This window comes from Carlito syrichta, unplaced genomic scaffold (genome assembly GCF_000164805.1).
Source record: "Carlito syrichta isolate Samal-C Ts95f unplaced genomic scaffold, Tarsius_syrichta-2.0.1 Scaffold130525, whole genome shotgun sequence".
NCBI classification, from domain to species: domain Eukaryota; kingdom Metazoa; phylum Chordata; class Mammalia; order Primates; family Tarsiidae; genus Carlito; species Carlito syrichta.
Window position 1 is genome coordinate 121,913 of NW_007074621.1, and position 26,715 is coordinate 148,627.

Genomic DNA, 26,715 nt, shown 5'->3' on the forward strand with positions numbered 1-26,715 from the left:
TGTTATTCAGTAACCATTTGGTAAACATGCAAATAGATGGCACAGCTGTGACCTAAATGAACAAGACTGCTAGAGATGTTCCCATTTCAAAATACTAAACAAACTATAGTATTGTGACTGTAAGACATTCATTGTAGAAGAGTGACAATTACAGCAAAAAATAATCTGTCTTTTTGATAAAATGCTCACTATATTTTTGTCTGCATTTTTAAGAATTATAAAAAATATCAGTTAAAAACAGAAGCATGGTGATCATATATTTAAATGTTATATTTATTTTCTTCGTAATTCCAATAATTGATCATGTTAACTAGTCATTATATGTCTTATCTTTGGCGTTCCTATGTACATTTGAAATCACATTATTGGACATTCCAGACATACGTTTTACATCTATATACTTTATACATACTAATTATGTGTAATTCTGCTCAGCTATATGGGCAATGCCCAGAATCATATTTCATGTAAAATTCTTCAACCAAAAGCCATGTATTTGAATGCATGGGAGATGATTTGCAGGTATATCTTGAAAATAGCACTCCAGATAATTTTGGTGCAAATTATCAAGATTAAAGTTAAACAGAATCTTTTGACTTTTGATGATAACACATTGAAAACAGAATGAAAATAAATGTCGGTGGTGGGTAATAAAAATGGTAGAGAAAAACCAGTCAGCCCATTGTAATTTGCTTAGATTGGGACTGAAAACACGCTGTACTGCACTGTGGTAAGAAAAAGTAGAATGGAAAATAAGCTTGTGGTAGAAGACGACAAGAAGCAGGAAATTAAAAGAACAAGGCTATTAGATGTGAAGGAAATTTCAAGATTGAGGTCTTTGTTGTTATACTTTCAAAACATGAAATCAAACTACTTATGCTAAAAAATGAAGAAATGGTCAAAGATAGACAAGAAGATGATTGACTTATGCTTATGATGCCAGAGATTCAACCTACAATCAGTTTGGAAAAAATAAAAAAAAGAAACAAAACCAAACCAATTTTTTTTCCTAAAGAGTTCTAGTTAAACTCAACAAAACATTCTTCAATTTTGTTACATACCTGTGGTCCTTTGTGTATATATTCTCTTTCAAAAATATCATTTACCATTGCTTCTATTAGATCCTTTGTTTAAAAAAGAAGTATGATTTTACATATGTCAGTTATGTCATTTCCTATTGAGCTACCTTAGAAAGCACTGCCACTGTCTCACTGTAATCTGATCAATTTTTAGTTACCTTAGGCCACAATATAGCACAGACGCTGAGCTTTTTTCATAATCATATTGAATATGTGTTGTCAACTACAAAAATAACAATTTAAAAAATATTAATTAGCATTCTTAAAAAACGCATAATTTCTTTGAAGCAATTCGTTAATAGCCAAAACTCACTGCTGCAGAGATACCAAAGAAACGATCAAAAACTTCTCCTTGTTAATATAGTGCAGTAGAATACCAGAAATTTTAGTCTCAGACCTAAGTTTAAATTCCTGTTCCCCCACTTACTAGTTGTGAACATTTGAGCAAACTACCAAATTAGTCTAAAGAATCAGATTCTTTGTCAAAAAAATAAGTAATTATACTTACAAATGCTTACAAATATCCTGCCCCCTTCTGTTTAAAAATTTCAACTATCTCACATCTTTATAATAAAAAAAAAATTCAACTACGCAACTGATTTCTTGACAACCTGAGAAGAGTAAAAATATTAACTGTGTTTCTAGGCAACATCGTTTATGTTAAAAAATTACCTCTGACTGATCAACTGCATCTGTATCTGATAAACTGCAAATAAATACCTGATAGAAAACTGAATGCTGGGCTTCCCTAAGTGCAAAGACTCTTGTAATTTTGCATGTTTTATTGGGGTCCTGAGAGCTAGGCCTATGAAGCTGTTACAGGAGATATCATCTGTAAGGATAAGGCTTTTAAGCCAGGATGGTTTCCATGTCTGCCTGATGTGGAACTCATCTTGGAACAGGCTGTCACCTGTGTGTAGAAGCTAGCTCCCAGAAGCCTGTAAGAGCTGCTGTGGGAATGGCTGCAAGTTCTATTGAGAGAAACAAGCTAGAACTCTATAAGTAATCTTGTAAGAATAATTGGTTAGTTAAGCCAAAAACCGCTTGTTGGACATTGCACATAATAAACTAAGAAAGTATATTTAAATTGTCCTGTTCACAAGTTCTTTTTGTGTAAGAAGTCTGGACTTTTCTTGCTTTACCATCTCTAATGGTTTGGAACATCCATGTCTTGAATGTAGTTCTAATCTAAACAGCACTTCCTTTGTCCCTCCCTCTCCACAACTCTATTCCCAGCTTTGTCACAGGCCTTTGGATCTCAATTGCTTCCTCTGCTAACAATCTGTAACTGGTTCATGGGAACCAGAAAAACACTACAACTTCCCTTGTCTTCTCCTAGTATGGTATTGGACAGAGTAAAATCTTTTATTTTTACTGGAAAATAATTCCCTTAAAACCAAGAACTAGGAACTGTTCTCATTTGTACTCTTTACAAGAATTCTACACCAGTTTGTTGACTTGAAGTGAATGATTGATTTCATTGCTTACTAAAAAGATAGTCACAAATCATACAAATGAAAGATAAAAGGTATAATTTTAAAAAAGGTTTTATTGTTATATCACTTAACTAATCACAAATAAATGCTTAGAAATCATTTTCTTTATGAAGTTTTTGAAAATTACATCTTATTCTTTAATAATGTATTTGATTAGTGTTGCAGATTAAAATAATTACAAATTTTAGAAAGGACATGCTACATCTGCATACAACCAAGATATCTGAATAAAAATTAATAAAATAATTTCATTGTCCCCGAAACAATCCTTTTTGGCCATATAGGTTTTTGTTTTTTTCAGCTTTGATGCAGAGTCTATTGCCTTATAGATATAGCCATATTTAGCTGACAAAAGAGCTAATATTTCAAAATATATTCCATCAGTCATAATGCATATATTTTAAATAAAAAGGTAGAAAATACCTATTCATTAATGATAAACAAAACACTACTTGATATGCACAGTTTCCAAAGTAAAGGACAGAAAAGTAACTTCATGAAAAAATAGTACGTACACATTTTTCTTAACCACATTTTAAATAAGTTTATAATAACCAAACACAAAAAAATACTTAACTACATTTAATAAAGTCTACAACACAAACCTCTAAAAATTATTAGAGAATGTAATCAGTAGAATTCCCAAAAATATTTCTAAAAACTTCCATTCTTGTATAGTTTCTTAGCAGCCATTTTTGCAAAGCACTATCATTACATGTTTCCACAGTAGGATGCTGGGAGCCATCAGCTACTTTGTTCACTGAGAGACAAGACTGGGTGATTATATGAAGAAGAGTGTGGGTCTGTTTGACAAAAAAAATAATGAATAATGACAAAATCAAGTACAAAGGCAGTAATAAATCAATCATCCTGGGCAACATACAATTTCTACTCGATAAGGATGGAAGGCACACGTCACAATAATTGCATCCATGGAGCTGTGAACCACATTTTTTTCAGTGGCTATATCAATCCTATTCAGTAGGAGTAAATGAAAATAAGATTGACAATATAAAGAGGAGTTTGAGATTAAATGATGAAACATTTTGGGCAAAACCTTACTTTAGATAGAAAAGGCTATATTCTTAGTGTTCATCCTATTAATAAAGTATTTTTTAGTACCTAATGAGTTATTTTATGAGTAGATATTCAAAATAGTTGATTATTCCAATCATGGTCCTTGGCCTCCTCATTCATTTGCTCTACAAATAAGTGCTAATCAGGGAAGAATCTGGAGGATAATTTGGCTTTAAAGCTTTGTTTTACTTTGGACAGTACGGTACTCAGATTTCTTTTCTTCCAACTTACGTTTTTATAGCACTAAGGTGGCAGTATTTATAAGGGTTCCACATATGCAATACCATATTCATTAGATGTCAATTAGAAGGTTAATGAGGGGAGGAAAAAGAAGTAAAAAACTATATTTGGGCTCTTAACTTGATCTAACTCTCCAAACAATTTTCATTAATGAATTTATCAGATCCTTGCTCTCCATCTGTTTCTTCTACTGCAGCATAAGCCCCAGAAAGGCCATGGTCCATGGTTACCCACATCATGAAGTCCAATACCTGCCCATCGAAGACACTAAATAAGCTTGTTGATTGAAACGCTTAAGGAAAGGCCAATGCAGAAACAAAAATTCGATTAAAATTAAACTACATCACTTAGGCAGTTTAATGGACACAAATCATTGGAAACACTTTTTCAAGGATTTATCTTCTACAGGAAAATGGTACATAAATAATTTATAAAGATAGGAAAAGTAATATTATAAAATGATACTGTTATCTATATAGCTTGATTTGTTAAGGCTAGTTTATTCATTTATTTTTTAACCAAACCTGAATTTCCTATGCACACCGTTCAAAACTTCCAGGCAAGTTACATTCCAACCTCAGTGATTTTTTTTTCTGGTAATATATTTTTCTAGGTAAATGTCAAGTTAACGTCAAAGATATTAGTGTTAGTGATTGTGAATTTCATTTGTCAATAAAAAGAAAAATGAATTATGAGGTTTTTCATGCCTTAACACAAAAATGTTTTTGTTTAAGCTTCAGAATTGTGACGCCGAGCATGAATACAATATAAAATTTTCATAAGAAACACAACTGCAATGTTTTCCGAAAACTGTTTATCAGCTGAACTATGAAAAATATTTTAAAAACTTATATCCCTAGTAATTCTAAAAATCCATACAACAGGAGAAAAATTAGAAATCTCAACCCCATTTTTTGAGATAAAAATTATTTTTTATTAAAAAAAACCCACAAAAAGTCTTTAGTGTCTTCATACTTTGAAAGCAAAGTATGGTTTATTTATTTTATTCTGAGTAATCTGTCTAAAAGAGATAACAATTATTAATATTTTATATGTTTCTAGTATTTTTATCTTTTATGTATATTTATATAATTGAGGGCATCTAATTAAATATCCTTTATTCACTTATGTTGTGAAAATAGTTTTCTATCATTAAAATAATCTAAAAACATATTATTAAGAAATCAACAATTTCTCTAAAATAAATTTGCCAAAAGGCATACCATTAAAAAATAAACTGTTTCTCTAAAATGAATTTGCTAAAATTGATTTAACTTTTTCGTTTGAAAGGAATGCCTTTGCAATTTGGGGCTGTTGTAAATAATGCTGTAGCAGACATCTCTGTTCACATCTATTATTATTTCTTTAGAAATGACCCTTATAAGTGAAATTAGAAGGTCAAAATGTATGAATATTTAAACAAGTTAGCATCGTTTTTTACAAACAATATCTATAACAATAATTTTAGAATAGCAGCAGCGGGAGATAACATTGCTTGTGCTTACTATATGCCAATATACTATACGATCGTCAGTCTTACTGCATCCTCACCAATATTGTGTGTTGCTGTTAAACTATTTCTTGCCATATTGACAGGATAAATAAGAAATGAAAAAAAATAACATGCATGAAATGATTTTTATTTATATGTATGATACTTATTTAAATTACCCTTTAAAATTTTGTTAGCTATCTATATTACTCCTATGCTGTTTATTCAAGATCTTGCATGTTTTTATATTGGGTGTACTTTTTTTCTTTTAGATATTATTTGTTAAGCAAATCAGCCACTAGTTATATTTGTTGGCAAATGCCTCATTTATTTATTTATTGTTTAGAGTTGGAGGGTCTCACTATGTTGTCTAGGCTGGGCTTAAACTCCTGAGCTCCAGCAATCTTCCCAATTTAGCTTCCTAAGTAGCTGAGGCTACAAGAACCTGACACCATGCCTGGCTCTTTTGATTTAAATTTTAAGGCAGTGTGACAGCCAAGTTGACATGCAACTTACTGACAAGTATATTTTCCTATAGGTTTATTTAAAATATTTACTAGAATATGGGGTAATATGAACCATAAACTAGTAAGTATTGTTTTTTGTTTATAATATAGCACTACTTAATTTTTCTCCTTTAAAATCTAAAACATTAGTATCTCCTGGATGTGTAACATTTTAATCACACTATTTTAAGATGCATAATACAAACATTAATGATTCCTGCCTTTAAATATATTTGTATGTTTTGCTAAGACAAAATGTGTCATAGAATATTTCCAAATCTATCCTTCCAAAGATATAATTCTTACTTAAAGACAACTGGACTCAGATGACAGAAATAATTTTGGTGCCACAATAGGAACCATATATTGTAAAATTAGATCAAATCTTTGCTTTAAAAAGCACAAAGTAAAAAACAATTAGATATTTTAATGAACAAACAGAACTGACTGTGTAGTTTATTCAAGAGCCAACCACACAGGTCTCAGTTTAAAAGATGACATACTAAAATCTTAAAATAAAACCCAATTAATTATGTTATTGCATATAATGATATACAAAATAAGACTGAATTTAGACTATTATGGATATTTAATTTAATAGCAAAGAGAATAAATTTCCCCTCTTGACCAAGTACAGAATAGCAATTATTTAAAAATTAATATAACAAAGTTGTTATTCAAAATATTAACTAATGTCCTGACAAAGTAATCTATGAATTCAGTAGAATAGGAGTATTCTAAATAATCAAGTAGAAATGTTTAACAAGCAGGAACTACAAATTTAACACTAATCTATTGAAATTCTGGCTCATTAATTAATTCTAAAGAGAAATACAGCTACAAATGGGAATGTGGTAGAAAGGCAATACCTATAATGTGCACAACTATTGAAAAGGTAAGTTGAGCCATTATTTTTATTAGGAATGCTACACAGGGAAATGGTTGGGTTGCATTTATAGATCACTTACCTTGAAATTATAATCCCATTTACCTGCTCTCTGATGAAAGTAAATAAAAGAGGGGGAATTAAGTAAAGTTTAGATATAAGCTTCTGTTATATCAGTAAATGTAAATCTAACATATTTCACCTGCTGGAAAAAATTCCTAATATTTTTGTAACTCTGGGAAACATTTGATGCAGAATAAGATAGAATTCATAACAAGTATTTTCTAAGTCAACTTGCTCAGTCTCATAAAAAAGACTTATTTTTAGCATCATATTTTGCTCCCTTTTTTTCTTTGTTGCATAGTGTTTGTTGAGCATAAATGTTCTGATCTAAAATTAGATTCTCACACTGTATGTAGCTGCCTGGATGTTCAAAAAGAAATGTGATTATGTGCACATGTTGCAGGAAAATGTAAATTGCAAATTGATTGGAACACAATTGTGATGTTCAAACAGAATATAAGAAAACCTGAATAAAATAGAATGAATGGATGACAGACCTTTATAAAAATAATTTTTAACGTGTCAGTAAGATGAAACTTAGTTTTTTTCCTTTTTGTTTTTGTTTAACTCTGTGGCAATAGGCATTTCCTGGCACGGAAGTATTTGGGTAATTTATTCAAGAGATTCTAGAACAGGTAGGTATCCTGCAATTTTCAATTTTGCTAATGTTGCTCAGGTTGTCCCCAAACAGGTTAGGACAGGAATAAGGTGACAGTGAATTCAATTCAAGGTTATTTTTAAAATATTAAGGTAGGTAAGTGGAAACTCTGTATTTCAAATAAAGTTGATTAAAGATATGCATTTATTACCAACATGAGTTTAGTTTCACTCAATTAAAAGGAAAAGCAATTAAACACTAATTATATTATGATATGTATAACTAAAGTTTGTAAGCAATTAGACCATACTACAAAAGTAGTTTTATAACGGCCTGTTTATCTAAATAGATCTTATTTATTGTATAATATCTTTCCCACTATTGAGAAAAGGAGAAATTTTTTGTGAATAAAATTTGGTACAATAACGAATTGATAGTATTTAATTATTTAATTTGAAATACTACACATTTAGTTTATTAGATCATCATAACTGAAAGCATCTAATTATTTTTATTTTTCAGTTATCTCAAGAGGCAATTTAGTATACCAGAAAAATTGCTGAATTAAGTGCCAGAAATCTGGATGTTCACACTTATATACCCTATGCTTCACTTTACTAATGTGAAAAATAGAAAAAAAAAAATACTTGTCTTATAAGACTTTACTGTGAGATATTCATGAGAAAACAGATAAAAGTATATACATGCAATTAACTTTATACCCTTCTTTTTCACCCCATTATCCAAGAATTAAACAAAACCAAAGCAGCTAGACAGAGTCCATGTTTTGAGGCTTCATAACACTGTTTCCATTTTTCTCTGGATATTTCAACAATTCTATTTCTATTTATGACTTTCGATTCTAAGATTGAAAGGACTATGGGAAATAAGGTGACGAAATATTTCAGCTGTTCACACAGTGAGATTCACAATAGTCCTGATAACTAGCTTTCTTTGAATACTTTATTAGAAACCTGAAGCCTAGCTCTGCTGCTAGCAGTGTAATCTTTGTGCTTTAGTTCCTTCTAATAAAGGCTGAAAGAAGAGAACTTTATGGTACTTTTCAGTTCTGTAATTCTGTGAACTTAACAAATTTTTATTCTGCCTTGAACCTGCACCACCTCAGAGGTTTTTCAAAGAATAATAATTTTGCAGTTGCTAGCAAAAGATAAAGAATTGAATTAAAGTAGTAAGCAGCACGCATCTACCTTCCCCTGGTTGGAATGTGAGAAGAACACTGCCACTGAGCAATTATTCCTCTTTCCCATCTCAATACCTCTCATACTTTTGCTCTTTTTTCCCCGCCCTCTATGCCTCCCTCGAGGCCTTGCCATTTTCCACAGTGTATTCATGCCTTTTCCTAAATTTGCAATATTTTTCAACAGTGTATCAAAAGGCTATGGAACATACATAGATGTTTGACCACTTCTAGACCTATCCTTCTGAAATGCAAATGTGTATGTGAAAGACCTATGTTTTTTGTTAAAATACAGACTTGAATTTATTGTGATTAGTGTGGTATCTCTGATTTTGCATTTCTAACAGGCTTCCAAGTGATCCTACTAGTCCTAGAATCATCCTCTAGGCAGTAAGGGTTGGGACTTGTTTGTGGGACCCTCAATGTAAAATTTAAAAGAAAATAATGAAAAGGAATATCATATTTTGATTTTGCTAAGACTTATCGCCTTTTTAGCGACATTCTCACAAATAAAGTCACATTTCAAAGTTGAAATTTTCCTAAAGGCAATGCATTGTTCCTACAATTGTTCTATTCTCATGTGATTTCTCTACATTATGACTTAATACATTTTTTAATTGGGCAAAGTGTTGTCATTAGGCAGTTTGTCCATCATTATTTAATTCTGCAAACATAAACATATAGCAAGGTAAATTTAATTATATTGTTTAATTATTAAGATGATCAGTTTGTTTATTTAACATAAACATTTCTCAGTATTTATGGCATTTTATAAACTTTTTTGTGTATTCTAAAATCAAAGTTAACATGATACAAAATATTACAGTGCTCTGAAAACAGCAGCAGATAACTACTAGTCATCCAAAAGAGTAAATTTATAAAAGCAATGCATTTACCTTAGGAGAAACTACCTATTTTTTCCTGCTTTTCTTTTAAAATTCCTTAGTATTCAACAACCTTGCTACTGGCTGAAAGCTATTATAACAAAACTATGCATCTATCTACCTAGAATAGCTATTTTCAAAATGAATGAATTTGAGTTATGACACTGTTCACTAAAGAGTTATAAAAGAGTGCAAATATTAAAATTGATGTTCTGAAATTCAACACTGCTTCATCTTATAAAAAAGTATAGAACTATTCCCTTTTCTTAACAAATATATGATAGCTTTCCTTATGTTTATCACAAGTCCAATAAGGTTTTGGGTTCCTGGTAGATACTAAACAATAGCAACAACAACAAAAAGTTGTATTTAAAAATAAGTACCACTTGTAGGATTTCTACTCTATCTACACATTTATCTACTCTTTTCCTCAGAAAAGCGATAGCTGATTAAGGATCCAGATTTGTCTACATATATTCAGTAGAGGATATATCTTATGTAGGTTTAGTATAAAGGGTGGTGCCAACAGCTAATAGAAGAGAAAATAATTTAGTTAAGTGACTAAGATATTGAGAAGTCAAAAGAGTTGTAATAAAACATATTGGTACCACATAGGAAGGATTCAGAGTGTTTGTCTTTGATCATATCCCAAAAGATTTTGTGTCCTAAAATCCTGGTAACCTTGTATAAGTTTTAGGCTCCAAATTAACCCTACATAACTAAATCCTGTAAGAATTCTATAAGTTTTCTTGATACTCCTTAAGAAACTATAAAATCATGCAAATTAAAATGACATTTAAAAAACTTTGTAAAAAGATCTTGTTAAAATAGTAACAATACCAAAAGTTGTAGATTTTTAAAAAAATATTATTGCAGAGTATTTTAGGCCAGCTTGGAACACTGCCTCTACGAGACTCATTTACCTCTATCATATTATTTATCCTGTAATAATAAAGTTTAGTTCTTCTTTTACATAAACCATCAGCCATTTAATAATGTGGGAAATGCAACACAGATGACCAATGACCAATTCATTTTGTTAAGCAAAGAGAACTGAAGTTAGTTTGAGAGGTAGCTTCCTTATGCAGAGGAAAATATTTCTTTTTAATTAGCTCCATCTTATGGCTCAGCTGGTTTTTACACACTGCCTGGAGATAAATTCCCAACAGTAATGTTATTGTTTTCTCCCCTATTCTCTATCAGAAAGGTGTACTATATTAAGAAGAGACAGCCTTGTTGATTATGTAACTAATTAGTTTATTTAATTCTGCAGAGTACTTACAATAGTAAATAATTATTTACAGGGTTCTTTGTAATGCTAAAGGAATCTAGTTAATCTTGTTTGATTTTTTTCTTTTAGGTTGAAAAGCATAAATATCAGAGATTACGTTGGCATAAATTGTAAAACTTGAAAATATGAACATATTGTCTATATTGTCTCACTGCACACTTTGATACATAACTCTCAGATAAGCTTAGCTTGTCACTTGCTTGATTATGTTTGGCATGTACATCAAGATAAATTTTAGCACACAAAAATGATTTTATTTTCCTAATTCAAGTTTTACACTAGTGGACCAGTTTGGAAAAGACCTATTTATATGGTATGCTATTCGTATCAGATATGAGCATGTATGCCTGCCTGAAAAATCCAGTTTTGCCAATGCTTGCAATTTAAATTTTTATGAAACATAACTGAGCTTATGTGTTAAATAATAAGTAAATTAAGGAAAATACTTTACCTCAGCATCATATTCCCATAACTGATTTCCTCTCATATGGTGGCATTTTAACATGATTACAGGCCCACTGAGTCTAGAAACATCCAAGCACAAGTCATCGGTTCGGATTTCTTTGTCAGCAGTGTAAGAAAATACCTGAAAATATAAAATTCAGCTAATAAAAAAATACCTTTCAAAAAGTCACAGTATAGCAGATTTGTTTGTGAAAGCTTTCATATCAGATATATTTATATTTTAAATGATCACTGTTGTGTGATCTTAATAAAGCTAGTTCATCTCTTTTAGTCTTGTTCCTCAACTACAAAATGGGGACAGTGTCATCAGTTTTATAAGCCTTGGGTGAAGCCTCAATTTGACAAACTATATTATTAACTGGTTATTATTTTCTGGCACTGGATTTCCTACATGATACTTGCATTATAAAGTTCACACTAGCTTAAATAAAATAAAGTTTGGAAACTGCATGAATCTCAATAAAGGACATTCCTTGTTCCCACCACCTTATTACCAATTTCCCAACTCTAGAGACAATGTTTTTTTATATGGAAACTTAACTCTTTCATTCAATAACATAAATACATCGTGTAAATTTTATTAAATATTGTCAATGAAGTTCTGAAGGTTTTGGGGTTATCTTCTCCAGAGTTGTCATTAAAGGGAAATCTCAATACTTATCTCTCTAATTTGATTTGGTTAGGCTTGACTACACCAAGTCTTAAAATAGCCAAGAAATGTCAAGGTGGATTGTGAACTCATTGGTAGAGAATTCAAATTGAAACTATAATAATCTTTATCATTTTGTTCCTGGTGTGAATAATTTATTTGTAACATTGATTATTAACATTTTATAAGGGCAATTAAATACATAATTATAAAGTGTGTTTTTTTCCTTTTAGCGATGATAAGCATGGTTCAGTATTTTGTGGTTTTTTTCTTTTTGCTTGCAACGTCAAGAGGGAGAATATGAGAAAGGTCATCACACAGTCTTTTGTCTTCTTAAAGACATCTTCCACATGAGGAAGTCAGCTTTACAAATAACAAACTCTGGGGACTTCGTTTGTAAGTTGAACAAGTTAGTCTCAAAAGGGTTCCATCTGAAGCACTGCTATTCACAAGAAGTGGTGAAAGGACGCTGCAAAATGATTGAGGGAAACCAAATACCTCCCTAAGTCAATCTCTTAGAAAGAAATTCTTTAAAAGGTTATACATTCTGCTAGACAATATGAAAATTTGAGAAGCATATGAAGTTCATTTAATTGAATTATATAAACATATTATATTTTAAAACATAGGTATGGAATTCAGAAGTAAATTTTCCATCTTTATTACTTTTTTATGTTTATACTTTTAATAAAAAACACTCAGTAACCAAAATAATTTTTAAAAAATGTCCACCAAAGATAAGCATTTGTATACTCCCAGACATAGTATTTTTCTAAAACACAATTACAAACTTATTTAATTAAATAACTGAATATGGTAGTGAATCTTAAATTGAAGGAGAAAAATTTCTAGAGAATTACTTTTGCTCATTATAGGGTTATTTTAATACTGAAGGATCATCTTCCACGTTAAAACTGCTTCCTTTCAATAGTATAAAGATGTCAGAGTAAAAATAGAAGCCAAAAATCCACATTCAGCATTAATTTCCTATAACAAGGATTGTATAATAGTGATCTGAGCAAAGATTCTCCTCAGATATCTTATAGTCTGGAAACTGTACCTCTTGAAAGTTCTAGAGAGCAGTCTACCATGTTTTTTATTTATTTCTCAATTTCTAAATTAGATTCATATTTTGGCCAGTTAACGTGTGTGTGTGTGTGTGTGTGTGTGTGTACATGCACGCACGAGCACGCATGTGTGTAATATCTTCTACATTATTTCTTTGACTTTGCATGTGAAAAAAATTGAGGTTAAAATGCTGGACCACGTGTAGTTTTTCTTGAAAATAAACCTGTAGATAATGCTTAATTATTTTCTTTCATCAATATAAAATCAGAATTAATTCATTTTTATTAATAAATATCTCATTTATCATTACAAATAATATAATAATCTGGGGAAATCTCATTTTTATATTTGGTTGCTTTTAGAGTTTTTTTACTTTTTATAATAATAAAAGTCAGTACATTTCAGCATATACATATCCTTCCTGATTTTATCTGGAAAATATGGGTTTATTCTTAATTATTTATCTTTTATATTCACTGTTTTTCTACCCATAGTTGGTTTTTTTTGTTTATTTTTTCATCTACTACTGTAAAAGGTTCACAGAACTCACTTTGAGTATACTGAAACGTAATTATGAAGTACTTTGCAGAGATCTTGGCACATAGAAAAACTCAGTAGCTAATATTTAGAATTATTATTCCCAGCCTTGGAGCTAATCCCAGGTTGTGAATTTGTGCTGTGGATTTCTGCTTTGATGATCTATCCAGTACTCCTAAAGACTTTTAGGCAAGGAGCCCAGCACTGATTGCTCTTGCTTGTCTGTGCCCACCCTTCACCACTGCACATAGTCCTGAATTTGATGACAGACTTTCTCAATACTTTCAGCATAAAAGTATTTTTACATTCTGTGACCCTTTAGGTTTGCTACTTCTGCATTGTTTTATTACTCTGGGGTCAACCTCAAATCTCTTGCTGGATTTCCTGAGAAGCAGTTCCCTATGGCTATTGCCTGTTGCCGGTCTCAATGCTCCACATAGACTTTCTTGGTTGGTAGGTATAACGTGCATCCTGCTCTAGTTAAAAACTTGATGCCTGACCATAATGTTAGAAAAAAAGTATTTCAAATCTGAAAACCAATGAAGAACTTGACCTTAAACTATCACATGTTGATACTACAGTATACAAGATTGATTCTTTCACTAATAAAATTGCATTGTGTATTCTCTTACAGAAAATGGAAAGTATTTTCCCTCCTTTTCCAATTACCACTCAAGTTGTTTCATCACTGGTTACCAAAATTTATACTTACTAAGGAAGAATTGAGTTACACAAACCATAGATTTAGATACGTTTTCAGTTGTTCCGATGCCAGATGGACTTTAATGACAATTAATTGGTTCAAAGACTAATCCTTTTAATTAAGCTAAGATGACTAGAAGCAGAGTAAAATGATCAATCTTTGGGCTTCCTTCCATTATAAAAGAGGAGATAGTGATGAAATTAACGTTAGATGAACACCTACCTTTGTAAAAAAAAAAAAAGAGTGTAATATGCTTCATGCATTATATTAAATAAATTTGCCCTTTTCTTTTATTGTGCAATTACATTTATGTTTCCATGAATGTACACCAACTCACAGTATTGCAGAGCATAATAAGTAAAGCTCTTTAAATGACTTCTATGGATTTAAAAAATTCTGTTTTATACTTAATGTTCATGTTCTCCAAACATGTAAAATTATGATCTATGTTCTTATGTAGTTCATTGGTTAAACTGGATCTACAAGAAACTACTTAAGTAGCTGTGTTTTAACTCAGTTCTTTTCATTTCACCTATCTTATAAAACAGTGATAATGATAGAGATGATGGATCCTATGCTCCATTTTGTGGACCTTGTTGATTATTATGCCTTACAAAACTATAATGATTACTGTATCAATGTGGTTTTTATTGTTTCCTATTGTATTAGTTTACTAGGGCCACTATAACAAAGTACCATAGGCCGGGTGGTCTAAATAATAACAATTTATTCCCAAAAGATCTGGAACCCAGAAGTCCAGGATTATGATGTTGGTAGGGCTGGTTTCTTCGGAGACCTCTGATTTGGGCTTGAAGATGGGCACTTCCCCAGCGTGTCTTCACAAAGTAATCCTCAAATGGTCTTCATTCTGTGTCTATATGTGTCCTAATTTCCTCTTCTTTTAAAGACACCAGTCATATTGGATTAGGGTAGCCTAATGATTTCATTTTAATTTAATTACCTCCTAACAGACCCATCTCCAATATAGTCACAATCTGAGGATTTAGAAGTTAAGACTGCAACATATAAATGTGGGTAGGGGAAACACAATTCAGCTCATAACACCTATTGACTTTTTAAAATTTATTGAAAAAACAATACATATTTCCCTACTCCTTAAGGAAGATTATGGTTTGTATGATTTTTTGGCTTATTTATTTAGTTGTCTTGGATTCAATTCAGAAATTAAAATGTGCTGTTTACTATTAATGATCAAATCTCTGAATGTAATGTATATCAATGTCCCCTACTTCTTTACATTTGCCCTGATATATATGGGCAGCCAGTAGTGGGAAAAGGTGTTTTTGCTTCTACTTCTACTGTCATAAGCTTCTTTTTTGTTTGTTTGTTTGTTTGTTTCCCTGCCCACTCTCAAATTCCTCGAGTCTCCTAATCAGTTTTTATTCTTTCAGGTTGTAAAGCTATATGAGAGGTCTTGAATCGTTTTTTATAACTGCATGTTCTCCAGCATGCTAGAGATTTAAAGCTCCTGCCCTAAGACTGTTTGTGGTTTCTTAGAGATTCCCTTTCCTGAGCATCCCTATCTGCAGTACTAGTAAAGAGAACGATACGTGTTTTACAAGTGAGTCACTTTTTTGTGATTTGAAAAACCTCTTGGAGGCAAGTTGGTCACAGGTACGGTCATAAGTTTCCTCTAGTCAGTTGTCACAAGCCAGTTTTATCATGTGTCAGTAAGGTCATAACCTGCCGTACTCACCAAGTGCAAGAAGTACACAGCAAGCTCTCAAAGTGCTGTCCAACATAGTTTGCAGGGCCCATTGCAAAATGGAAATGTAGGACCTATTGTTATGAAATGATCAAGAATTTCGAGGATGGAAGGTCTTATGTGATTGCATGGGTTGTACATCCAAGAACCGTCCCTGCCCTGAGTCCTCCTTTCACTGGAAGCTAGAATTCCAGCCCTTCCCCTCTACAGGGAAGACAACTCTTTCCACAGAAAATCTTACAGTCTTTACAACATTCTGATACCTCCCATTATGGGCCAAACTGTGTCCCCCAAAGCGATGTGTTGATACTGTTGGTACTTCACCACCAGTACCTCAGAGTGTGGACTTTTTGGAAATAGTTGTTATAAAGAGACCATGCTAGAGTACAATAGGCACTTAATCTAAAAAAACTGGTGTCCTTATAAAGAGGATAGAAACATACAGAGAAAAGGCAGCCATGTGATAATGGAAGCAGATACCGGAGTGATGCATTTTCAAGTCGTGGGACAGACACCAAGGATTGGTGGTGAACACTAGAAGCTAGAAAAGGCAAGGAATTATTCTCCTCTAGATTTCAGAGGAAGTATGACACTTCTGACACCTTGATTCCAGAATTTTAGCTTGCAGAACTATAGGACAAATTTCTATTGTTTGAAGCTATTCAGTTTTTGGTAGTTTGTCACGGCAGCCCCAGGAAACAAAAACACCTCCCTTTATTCCTATTGCTGGTTAAATAATCTAAAAGTCATGAAATCCGTTTTCAAGACTATCATTGCAATTTTTTGCATAGGGAAGTCTGATTTTAGATAGTTATTACAAATTTTGCATAGGAAAGTCTGATTTTAGATTTTACATTTATTATATCTTGGTGTCTGGGTTAAAAATTGTGACATACAGTTACACTTTCCAAAAGCGTCATATGAACCACTTTAATAAGAGTTTTTAACTCAGATATATCTTCATAACATGGTTTTGCACTGTGACTAGGCTATTTACCTGATTTTATGTAGACTTTATTGAGGTCATATTGATTTTTGTCTCTAAATTGATGTCATACTCTAATGAGTACTATATACAAAGGATGATCCTATATATAAAGCCAATTCCAATCTCAATTCCTTTCTGACACAGTATTTTTCTTTTCAGAAATGGTAAGCATTTTTTATTATTCATATATGTATATCATTTGTTCTGGATTTTTCTTTCTAGGAAGTATTCCAAAGGCATTTTAAGATTTTTCAAATATCTAAAATTTTTTTAAAAATCTAAATGATTTTCAAGAAGCTTTTTCAAGATGATATAAAATATTATGCATTAAATTAACTTCACAATGAAAGACAAGGTGTCCACATTTTATTTTTTCAAAATAGCATCACGTTTAAAAGGAGTAATGTATAGTTACTCCTTTTAAAATACTCTTTCCATTACCCCTTTGGAAAAATTACAAACAAATGTTTGCTCAGATCTCTATCATAAGCAGCTGTTAGTGAAATCTTGTTCCAGCAGTGCAAGCTACAAAGCAAGGAAGCAAGGACATTTGCTGTATTCTTGTGACCTGGATCATGCCTTCTTCAGCAAAAGACTCAGGGACTAAATGCCCTCTACTGGCTCCGTCTTGCTACAGTTTCATTTTTTCCTTCTTTTATTCTTAGATGAAGAGAGGTGTGTGTATGTGTGTGTGTGTGTGTGTGTGTGTGTGTGTGTGTGTGTGTGTGTGTGTGTACAGACTGCAATAAAGCAAATAATGCATTTAAAGCGAGTCACGTGAATTTTGAGTTTCCCAGTGGATATATGAGTAATGTATACACTATGCTTTAGTCTATCAAGTGTGAAATACATCTAAAAAAAAGTATATGCCTTACTTAAAAGACTTTTATTGCTAAAAATGCTGATAATCATATGAGCCTTCAGTCTGAGTTGTAATCTTTTGAGGATGGAAGATTGTGCATCGATGTTGATGGCTGCTGACTGATCAGGGTTGCTAAAGGTTGAAGTGGCTATGGTCATTTTTAAAAACAAGACAACAATGAAATTTGATGGCTTCATTCCTTAAAACTTGCAAATGATCCTCTGCTAGTTTTTAACTTTTCTTCTGCAGCCTCATCATCACTTCTCTAAGCCTTTGCAAAATTGAAGAGAGTTGGGGACTTGGTCTGGATCAGGCTTTGGCTTAAGGGAATGTTATAGCTGGATTAATCTCTGTCCACACCGTTGAAACTTTCTCTATGCCAGTAATAGGGCTTTGTTTTCTTATCATTTGTGTATTGACTGGAGTAGCACTTTAAATTTACTTCAAAAGCTTTTCCTTTGCCTTTACAACTTAGCCAATTTTTTGGCACAAGAGAACTAGTTCTTGGCCTGTCTTGGTTTTTGTGATGCCTCTCTCACTACACTTAACCATTTCTACCTTTGTATTTAGTGAGAGATATGTGCCTTTTCCTTTCTCTTAAACATATAGATGCCATTGTGAGGTTATTAACTGACCTAATTTCAATATTGTTGTGTCTTGGGGAATAGGAAGGCTCAAGAAGAAAGAGAAAGGGAACAGACAGTCTCTGAGGTAGCCAGAACACACAGTGTGTAACAATTAACTTTGCCTTTTTATATGGGCACAGTTTGTGGCACGCCAAAACAATTACCACAGAAACATTTAAAAAATCACTATTTATAAAGCACTATAATATATAATAAAAACACTGTTGAAAAAATGGTGCTAATAGACTTGCTCAATACAGGGTTACCACAAACCTTCGATTTGAGGAATAACACAATATCTGTGGGGCGCAATAAAGTGAAGAGTAATAAAACGATGTATACCTATATACAGTCATTTTTTGGTTTTATTAAGAAATAACTTACAAATAGATATATATTTAAATTTAAAATGTCTACAATTACGTTTGGTACAGTTTTATTATATTGGTTTTGATTTCCTTATACCTTCAGGATTCATCAGGATATTATTTACTATAACTTTTGCAGATTGATATATATAAAATTATGTCAACTGCTTCACTTTCTAAATGAAACTGAAACCAAAAAATTACAGGATTCACCTCATATGTCTGAGCTGTCTATTGACAGAGGTCTTCTAGATCTCAAGTTCGATTCTTTACCACTCTTCTTCTATGTGTCTATGCTGCCATCATTTAGTCATTTTAGACCCTCTGGGAGGTCTCTTTAGGTATCTGGAGTGCCATCAATTAGAAATATCTGTCAATAGCAATCCAGAAGTGTAGCTCATAAGAAAATAAGATTGTTGTAATGATTTTCTCCCTCATTCTGTAAAAATATTCCAAGGAAATTTGTTTTGAAATGAAAGGAAAAACTGTTTAGCCATAAAAATTAGAACTTTAACAATGTGATTCATTTTTTTAAAATGTTCTCTTCCCATATGTCACACCATGCTGAAGTCAGCAATGGAGAACGCATAGAGGGAACTGAGTTGATCTGTGGAGCTGTCAAGCAGAGACTTTTGTCCCTAGGCAGTACCTCTTCTTTGCCTTAATTGATTTTGGGCTTCATCTACAGGCTACTAGCTCAGTTGTTTGTATAGAGGAAGGTGAGCAAAAGTAGGTAACTTCTAGAATTGTACTTTAACTTACCCTTACACATCTAGATGATATTTAAGATTATTTTATAGCTTTAATGCTTTCAAATTCTAAAATTAAAAACAAGATGTAGGTGTGTATCTTTTTTTCAATATTCTCATGCTATCTCCAACACCATCTGTAAAGCAAGCTTTAACTCTTCCGCCTTTCACCTGAATATAATGATACAATGCTTTTTTTTTGAGTTGTAGTCTCACTCTGTCACACAGGCTGGAGTGCAGTGGCATGCTCATAGCCACCACAGTCTCGATCTGCTGGGCTTAGGCGATCCTTCCACCTCAGCATTCTAAGTAGCTGGAAGTACAGATGCACACCACCATGCCGAACTAGTTTTTGCAATTTATTGTAGAGACGAGGTCTCATCAAGCTGTCCAGGCTGGTCTTGAACGCTCAGGCTCAGGCAATCCTCTTGCCTCGGCCTCCCAAAGTGCTAGGATTACAGCGCACTACCATGATGCTTCTTAATTTGTGCTCTGTTAAATCATCTCATTCTTCTATCCTTGACCTGGAATGTGCTGGCCACATCACTAAAACTATCTTTCTGATTCACATTTGCCAAGGAAAAGTCTACCCTCCTTAAAGTTAGTACATTATTTTTTTTTTTCATTTTGCACTTTGTAACTAATTTTATCCAAATAACTTATTTACATTTTACTGCAGGTAGGTGTCATTTTTGCATATCTTTGGAGCAGGACAACGCAAACAATGTGCTCTGGGAAATTACACAGACCTGGGTTTGAGAGCCACTACTCATTAGGACCAGAGTAACTGCTTGGCTTTGTCAAATTCTTGGAGACCTCATCTGAGAAAAAAGATAAATATGCTCCTATTTCATGGGCTACTTTAAAGGCCAAATGAGGCTATTCATGTAGGCTCTAAAGGCAGTTCTTGCCTCAAGTTACATCTAAATATTAGTAATTATCTGTGCAATATTCATGCACAGATGAATCTATAAAATAAAATCTATATTTGATTATATTCTACCTCATCTTTTCCCATTGAGTTTTCTTTTTGTTTTCTTGAAACCTCGTTGACCCAATAACAGTGCTAAGGATATATTCTGAATCCCTAAGGAAACTGTTCTGTGATTTCAAAATCTAATATAGCAACCTTATGCTCCAGATACTCATATTTTCCTCTGGTACTTCTGAAGAATATGAATCGCAAATTTAAGCCTAATCGGGAATCCCTTCCAAAATATAGCTCATTAGATATGCTTGAATGTGCAGATGTTGCTTTTTATGTGACTGTGGTATAATTTGCAGATGCCCAAGGTTCCTGTCTTCTGGTGTACATGCCCTCTACAAGCTGCTTCCTTTGAATGTAGAGCAGATTGCGACTATGTCTGGACAGTCACTCCAGGATCACTTTACTTATGTTATAGAAGATATTTTATACAACCTCGGATTAGCACCTAATTAGAGAGATTCTCCTGCTGGTCTTGAGAATGAAAACTGTCATGAGAGGGCCATGTGCATGGGAACTGAGGGCAGCCTCTAGCTGCTGAGAGCAACCACTGACACAAAACAAGCAAAGATGTGAAGTCAATCCTACAGCTGCAAGGAACTGAATTCTGGCAACAACCAATTAGCTTGGAGGAGGACCCTGTGAATAAAACCACAGCTCTGGCCAACATCTATATTTCAGGTGTGAGACCCTGAATAGAAAGCCCAGTTGTGTTGTGCCTGAATTTCTCCTATGCAATTGGGAAATGATAATTTTGTGTTGTTTAGGCTACCAAATGTGTAATAATTTGTTATGAAACTATGGACAACTAAGAGAGTGATCATTAGGGAATAGGAAACATTTGCAAAAACAAGAATTGCTCTTACCACGTGGAGCACCTTCCTACTTGCTCTATCATTCTTTTATTCATTTAATAATTCATTTATTTATTTACTCAACAGATACTTTTGGGTGTGTTAAATGTGTCAGGGTTTATCCAAACCATATTTGACCTTATGAACCTCTGAATTCAATACACAAACATCTAATTGAGTATCAACATTTCTGTAAGACTTTCTCCCACTATTCTAGTCTGCTTTGAACTCAGTTCTTTGTGTTCTCATTGCAATGATCTTCTCTAATAACTTATCTCTTTCTCTTGATGGTAATCTCTCTTACATTTTCCTGATTGTGTCATTCTTTAAATTTTTATTCTATAATATTTGGACCCCAAACATATAAATTGCAAAGGAAAAACAGTGAACTCCTGCATGGGATCCTCCCCTTTAGCCATGGTCAACATACAGGCATAGTTTCCTTTTATGACTATTTCATTGGTTGATACCATTGTGAAGCAAGATACCTGGTTCTTGAGGTTCTTGCTTATCTATGTCTGTGAATGTAAAATAGACATAATAACAATAGCATATATCATTTATGTGGCATCTATATAAGCTATTTGCTTTACTGTTTGTTTTATAAACTGCAAATTAATAGTAAAATACTTTTTGCTATCCCATCTGAATATTTGTTACTGGTAACTTTGCAACACTAAGTATCTTATAAATGTTTTTCACTTACATTATAACTTTAGATAATTCTCAAACTTTGGTACATGGTACATAATTAGATAATTGTTAAATATATGAAAACTTCTGCAAAGTTAAGTTATAATGTCCTAGATGGCACAAAGATACATATATTGTGTATCAGTAACAATAAACCTCGTATCTGTAGAGGTAAACTACTTTTAGTTTAAATTAGACATAATATTCAAAATTAATCTCCCAATTATTTTTACAACACTTGCATTGGTGCAAATAATACTAATTTTTTCTAGGTGATTTCGAGCTTAAAGAAATTTTGCTTTCTTATAGCATTCAGTTTTGCTGCAACTAAGAGCACAATCTATTTACTACGGCTTCCTCCAAAAGTCAACATATGTTGCCCAGGCTGGTCTTGAACTCCTGGGCTCAAGTGATTCTCCCACCTCAGGCACCCAAAGTGCTGGGATTACAGGCGTGAGCCACCACACCTGGCCTGGAATTAAGCTTTGATAAGTTTCAAGTAACCAGTTCTGAGACAAAGATTTAAGGGAACGCAGTAAGAAGACAATCTCAGGAAAAACAAGTATGGAGTTAGGGAGGGGAAAAGGCTAATATAGGGTAAATTATCTATTTAGTTGTACAGTGGGTAATTAGATCTTAATTTTGTTGGGGATCTCTGGCAACCAATGCAGAACAAGGACCTCAGAGTCAGTCTCCTCAAAGGGTGAAGAAGCTGGGATATTTATACATCACCTTCCCTCAGCTTTTGCTTGAGGTGAGCTTCTGGGGAGTTGAATTTACTTATTCCCTAAATGTGACTAGATGGGCAAAGCAGCCTCTGTCAGTGAAACTCCTCAGGCAGAGAGGCAGAGCTGCTGGCCTTTGGAGTTTGGTCTGGAAGCAAACGGAGGGAGAAAAGTAAACAATATTTTGGGTGCAACTGCTGTTAGGCAGAATGGCTATCATTTAAAAATATATTGTGTATTAAATATGATGTAGTACATATCATATATTATTTCTCTTTTACAAATTAGGAATACAAAGCTTGCAAAGATTAAATATATTCTCCATAGTCACTCAGTTTGCAAGTGGGAGAACCAGTCTTTGAGCCATAGCCTATCAGACCCCAAACACCACGTTCTTTCCACATACTTAGAATTTCACTTCTTGGTGACGTTTTTTAAGCTCCAGACTTCATTCAGATTTCATTAGTTTTTTTCCCTCATGTTACCAAATATCCCATGTTCACTTTTTCCAAGATCTCATTCACATTACCTCTAATGGTCATGTCTCCAACCTACTCTAATAGATGCTCAGACTTTTCTTTTTGGTGATAGTTTTAAGGAAACCTAGTCAGGTATTTTACAAAATGTCTCTCAGTTTGTCTAATGCTTATCTCATGGTTATATTAGGGTTCTAGGTTTTGGGGAGGACGACACAAAGGTGCAACCCCATTCTTGTCACATTGTATCAAAGGTGTATAGTATAAATATGACTCATGGTAGAGAACCTTGATTACATACCCAAAGTAGTATTTGCAGTGTTTCTCTGCTGAAAAGTTACCACCATTCCCTTTTATGTTCTGTCTCCATAGCCCACATGCAAAGGGAGGAGGAAAGTTAAGTTCCACCTCTTGGAGGGGGGGCCATCTACATAAATTATTTGAAACGCTTCTTTACAAGAGATTCCAGAGATCAGTGTCAACATGGCTTTAAAAACTCTGGTTTAAAGTTGAGGGCTATGCCTAACCCCAGTAAGAATGGCCATCATTAATAAAACAAACAATGACAGATGCTGGCGAGGATGCAGAGAAAAAGGAATGCTTCTACATTCCTGGTGAGAATGAAAATTAGTGCGTCCTCTTTGGAAGACAGTATGGCAATTTCTGAAAGAACTAGAAATTGACCTTCCATATGACCCAGCAATTCCCCTATTGGGAATATACCTGGAGAAACTCAAATCATTCTACAAAAAAGATGCCTGCACACGTATATTTGTTGTAGCTCTATTCACAATAGCAAAAACATAGAACCAAGCATGTTGCCCATGGAAGCTGGATTAGATTTAAAAAATGTGGTACATATACACGATGGAATATTATGAAGCCATAAAGAAGGACAAGCATATGGACTTCACAGCAACTCGATGGATTTATAGTTGATCATAATCAGTGATCTATCACAGAAACAAAGAACAGACAGAGTACCATATGTTCTCACTCATAAGCAGAACTTGAACAATTATTATAATACTATAAGAAAGGGATTGGCAGTAGTGGTAAACTGTTAGGGGAGGGGGGTGAGATCGGCAGTTGAGGGTAGCTACTAGGGGACAGAGAGGCAAACCTCATCAACAAGGATACTTGCATAATCAATGGTTATATACCTAACCGTGAATTGTACCCCACATCTTTATAATTTAAAAAAAATTGAGTGCTATGCCTTTATGTTAGATTTATTTCTAATACCATGTTAAGATTCCCACATTAAAAAAAAAAATAAACCCAGCTCATGGGTCACTTGGTTACTCAGTAAGTGAAGAAGAAATTGAAGTCTCTCTGGTAGGTGCATTGGAATGTGACAATGTCTGCCACCCAGAAGTGACACTTGCTCTTAGTGATATGTAAGCCATGAGCTGATCACTGTCCTTGGTGACCTGTCAAGACCATATCTTTGTGTTATGATAACCCTAAAATGCATCTCTAAATTTTTTGATTTAAAAAGAAAAATGACCTTTGTATATTATTGCCATAAACACTGTACTTCTTTTACAGAAAATGAATATCCTAAATCTTTTCAGAAAGTTGGAACCACAGAGTTGGAGTGGAATATGTCTATCTGGTAGGTTTTCATTAGAAGACTAACATTTTCTATTAGAAATTGGAATGGACACCAGGCTGTTTCCATGGTAACCTACTGAAGCTTTTTTCCTTTAATGGAAAGGGATCATTTCTGTACACACTACATGTGCTTCTTGCTCTGTATTGGATCAAATCCTTTGATAACAGAAAAAAAGAAACGAATTGAAAAAAGTTCTATATTTTTCCCCTGCTTGGTGTAAAATTATACTTGGGTACTAAATAGCAAGTATAAAAAGTCCTTTTTATTTTAGCTGTATTCACTACATCGTTTTTAATAACAAAAGTGCATGACCGAGTATTTTCATGATGTTTATTACAAATAGGTTACAAGCTATCCTTTGACAACCTTTATAGTCTAAAAGCTCTTAGTTCCTTTTTCTCCCTCCCTCAAGTCAAAATTTCCTTTGCCTGACATTTGCCTTCTATTGTAATCTTAGCTCCTCTACTTATAAAACCTAATTGCCTGCTGTCCCAGTCTAGGCTTTCAATTCCATTTTTGCCAAGGTCCTTGTTGTCCTTGCACACACTCTGCTCTCTTACTGCTTTGTGGAGCCTTTTAGACCCATGATTGACCTTATCACATCTTTTCTGAATGCCTTCTGTAGAGCATTATGAACACTTATATCGTTAATGATTATTTTGGCTACGTACACACACACACACACACACACAAACACCAATATATACAAGTAATAGATAAAAATAAAAGAGAAAAACACTATCTCATATTACTCATCTGTGCTTCAATTTAGAGTAGATGCAATAAAATCTTAGAAAACATATAGGAAAAAAATTCTTGTGCAAAGGAAAAATATTAGACATAACAATACAAATAAAATGATAGCTTTTAATGGCAAGGATAGATTATTAATTTGGAGAATTCACAAAAATTAGAAAATGTTTTCATAGTTTATACAGAAACAACCATATGGTATCTCAGATCCAATTCCTTTTTATTTGACATAAAATGTATTTAATTAAGAAATTAAAACATAGATGATAGTTTCCTGACATAGTGTGACTACTATGTCTATATTTGTAACAAGGCAAATTATAAATGTGATATATTAATTTTAAATAAATAAAATATTGAAAACATTTTGTTTTAGCCATATAAGTGTGTAGCTTGTATTTGATTTGCCCCCTTACTTTGGGTTACCTTCAATACTATTTTATATATCACGTCTCCTTTTAAAAGTGAGTTTTAAGCAAGGAATGTTTTAAAAATTGTGGTGCCATAAAAATATTATACTTGATATTTTCATTTGACTTGCAGATTTCTTATATTATTCCCTTTTCCAAACGTTATGTTTCTCTTCTGGGATGAATTATTTGCATTAGTTAGTCAAATACTTGGACCTTCATTTTTTGTAAGGTTTTCTGTTATCTAAACTTTCTTGTGCTATTTTTCCTTTCCTGAAAAATCAAGTTTTAATATTTGAATGGAAAAAAACCCCTAAAAGAATCATTGCCTAATTTCTTCTCAAATTGTAAGAATTTAGTAACTAGAATGGAATTGGAAAGGCAGTAAAATAAATAATATCTTAGGTACAGCAAAGCAAATAATAATCATATGTGTGGAGTCTGATTGGCTTCTTGAATACACATATAAAAGTAGGCTAGTCAACACTGTTAATTTAGAAATTATGGACATTATTAAATTTACCTAGAAAATAGTGAATAAATTAGCTTTTACTACATAGATCAAGATAACTTTTTTTTTTATTATACAGTGCTTGAAATGGTGATTTTAAATAAGTATGTCTTCAATAAAAGGTGGGCACACAGATGAT

The 26,715-nt window shown here is 33.0% G+C and overlaps 1 protein-coding gene across 1 annotated transcript in view; it reads right to left on the reverse strand.

The window, feature by feature from the left end:
- Positions 1-3,290: 3,290 nt before the first annotated feature.
- Positions 3,291-26,715, reverse strand: part of LOC103250504 (polypeptide N-acetylgalactosaminyltransferase 13-like) — a gene marked incomplete at its 3' end in the record, with an annotated part of 50,901 nt that continues 27,476 nt past the window's right edge. The window contains exons 3-5 of the mRNA XM_008049100.1: positions 11,262-11,396; positions 6,859-6,888; positions 3,291-3,378 (exon numbers count right to left, since the gene is read on the reverse strand). Coding sequence (XP_008047291.1) covers positions 3,291-3,378; positions 6,859-6,888; positions 11,262-11,396 — 253 coding nt within the window. The remainder of the gene's footprint in view (positions 3,379-6,858; positions 6,889-11,261; positions 11,397-26,715) is intronic.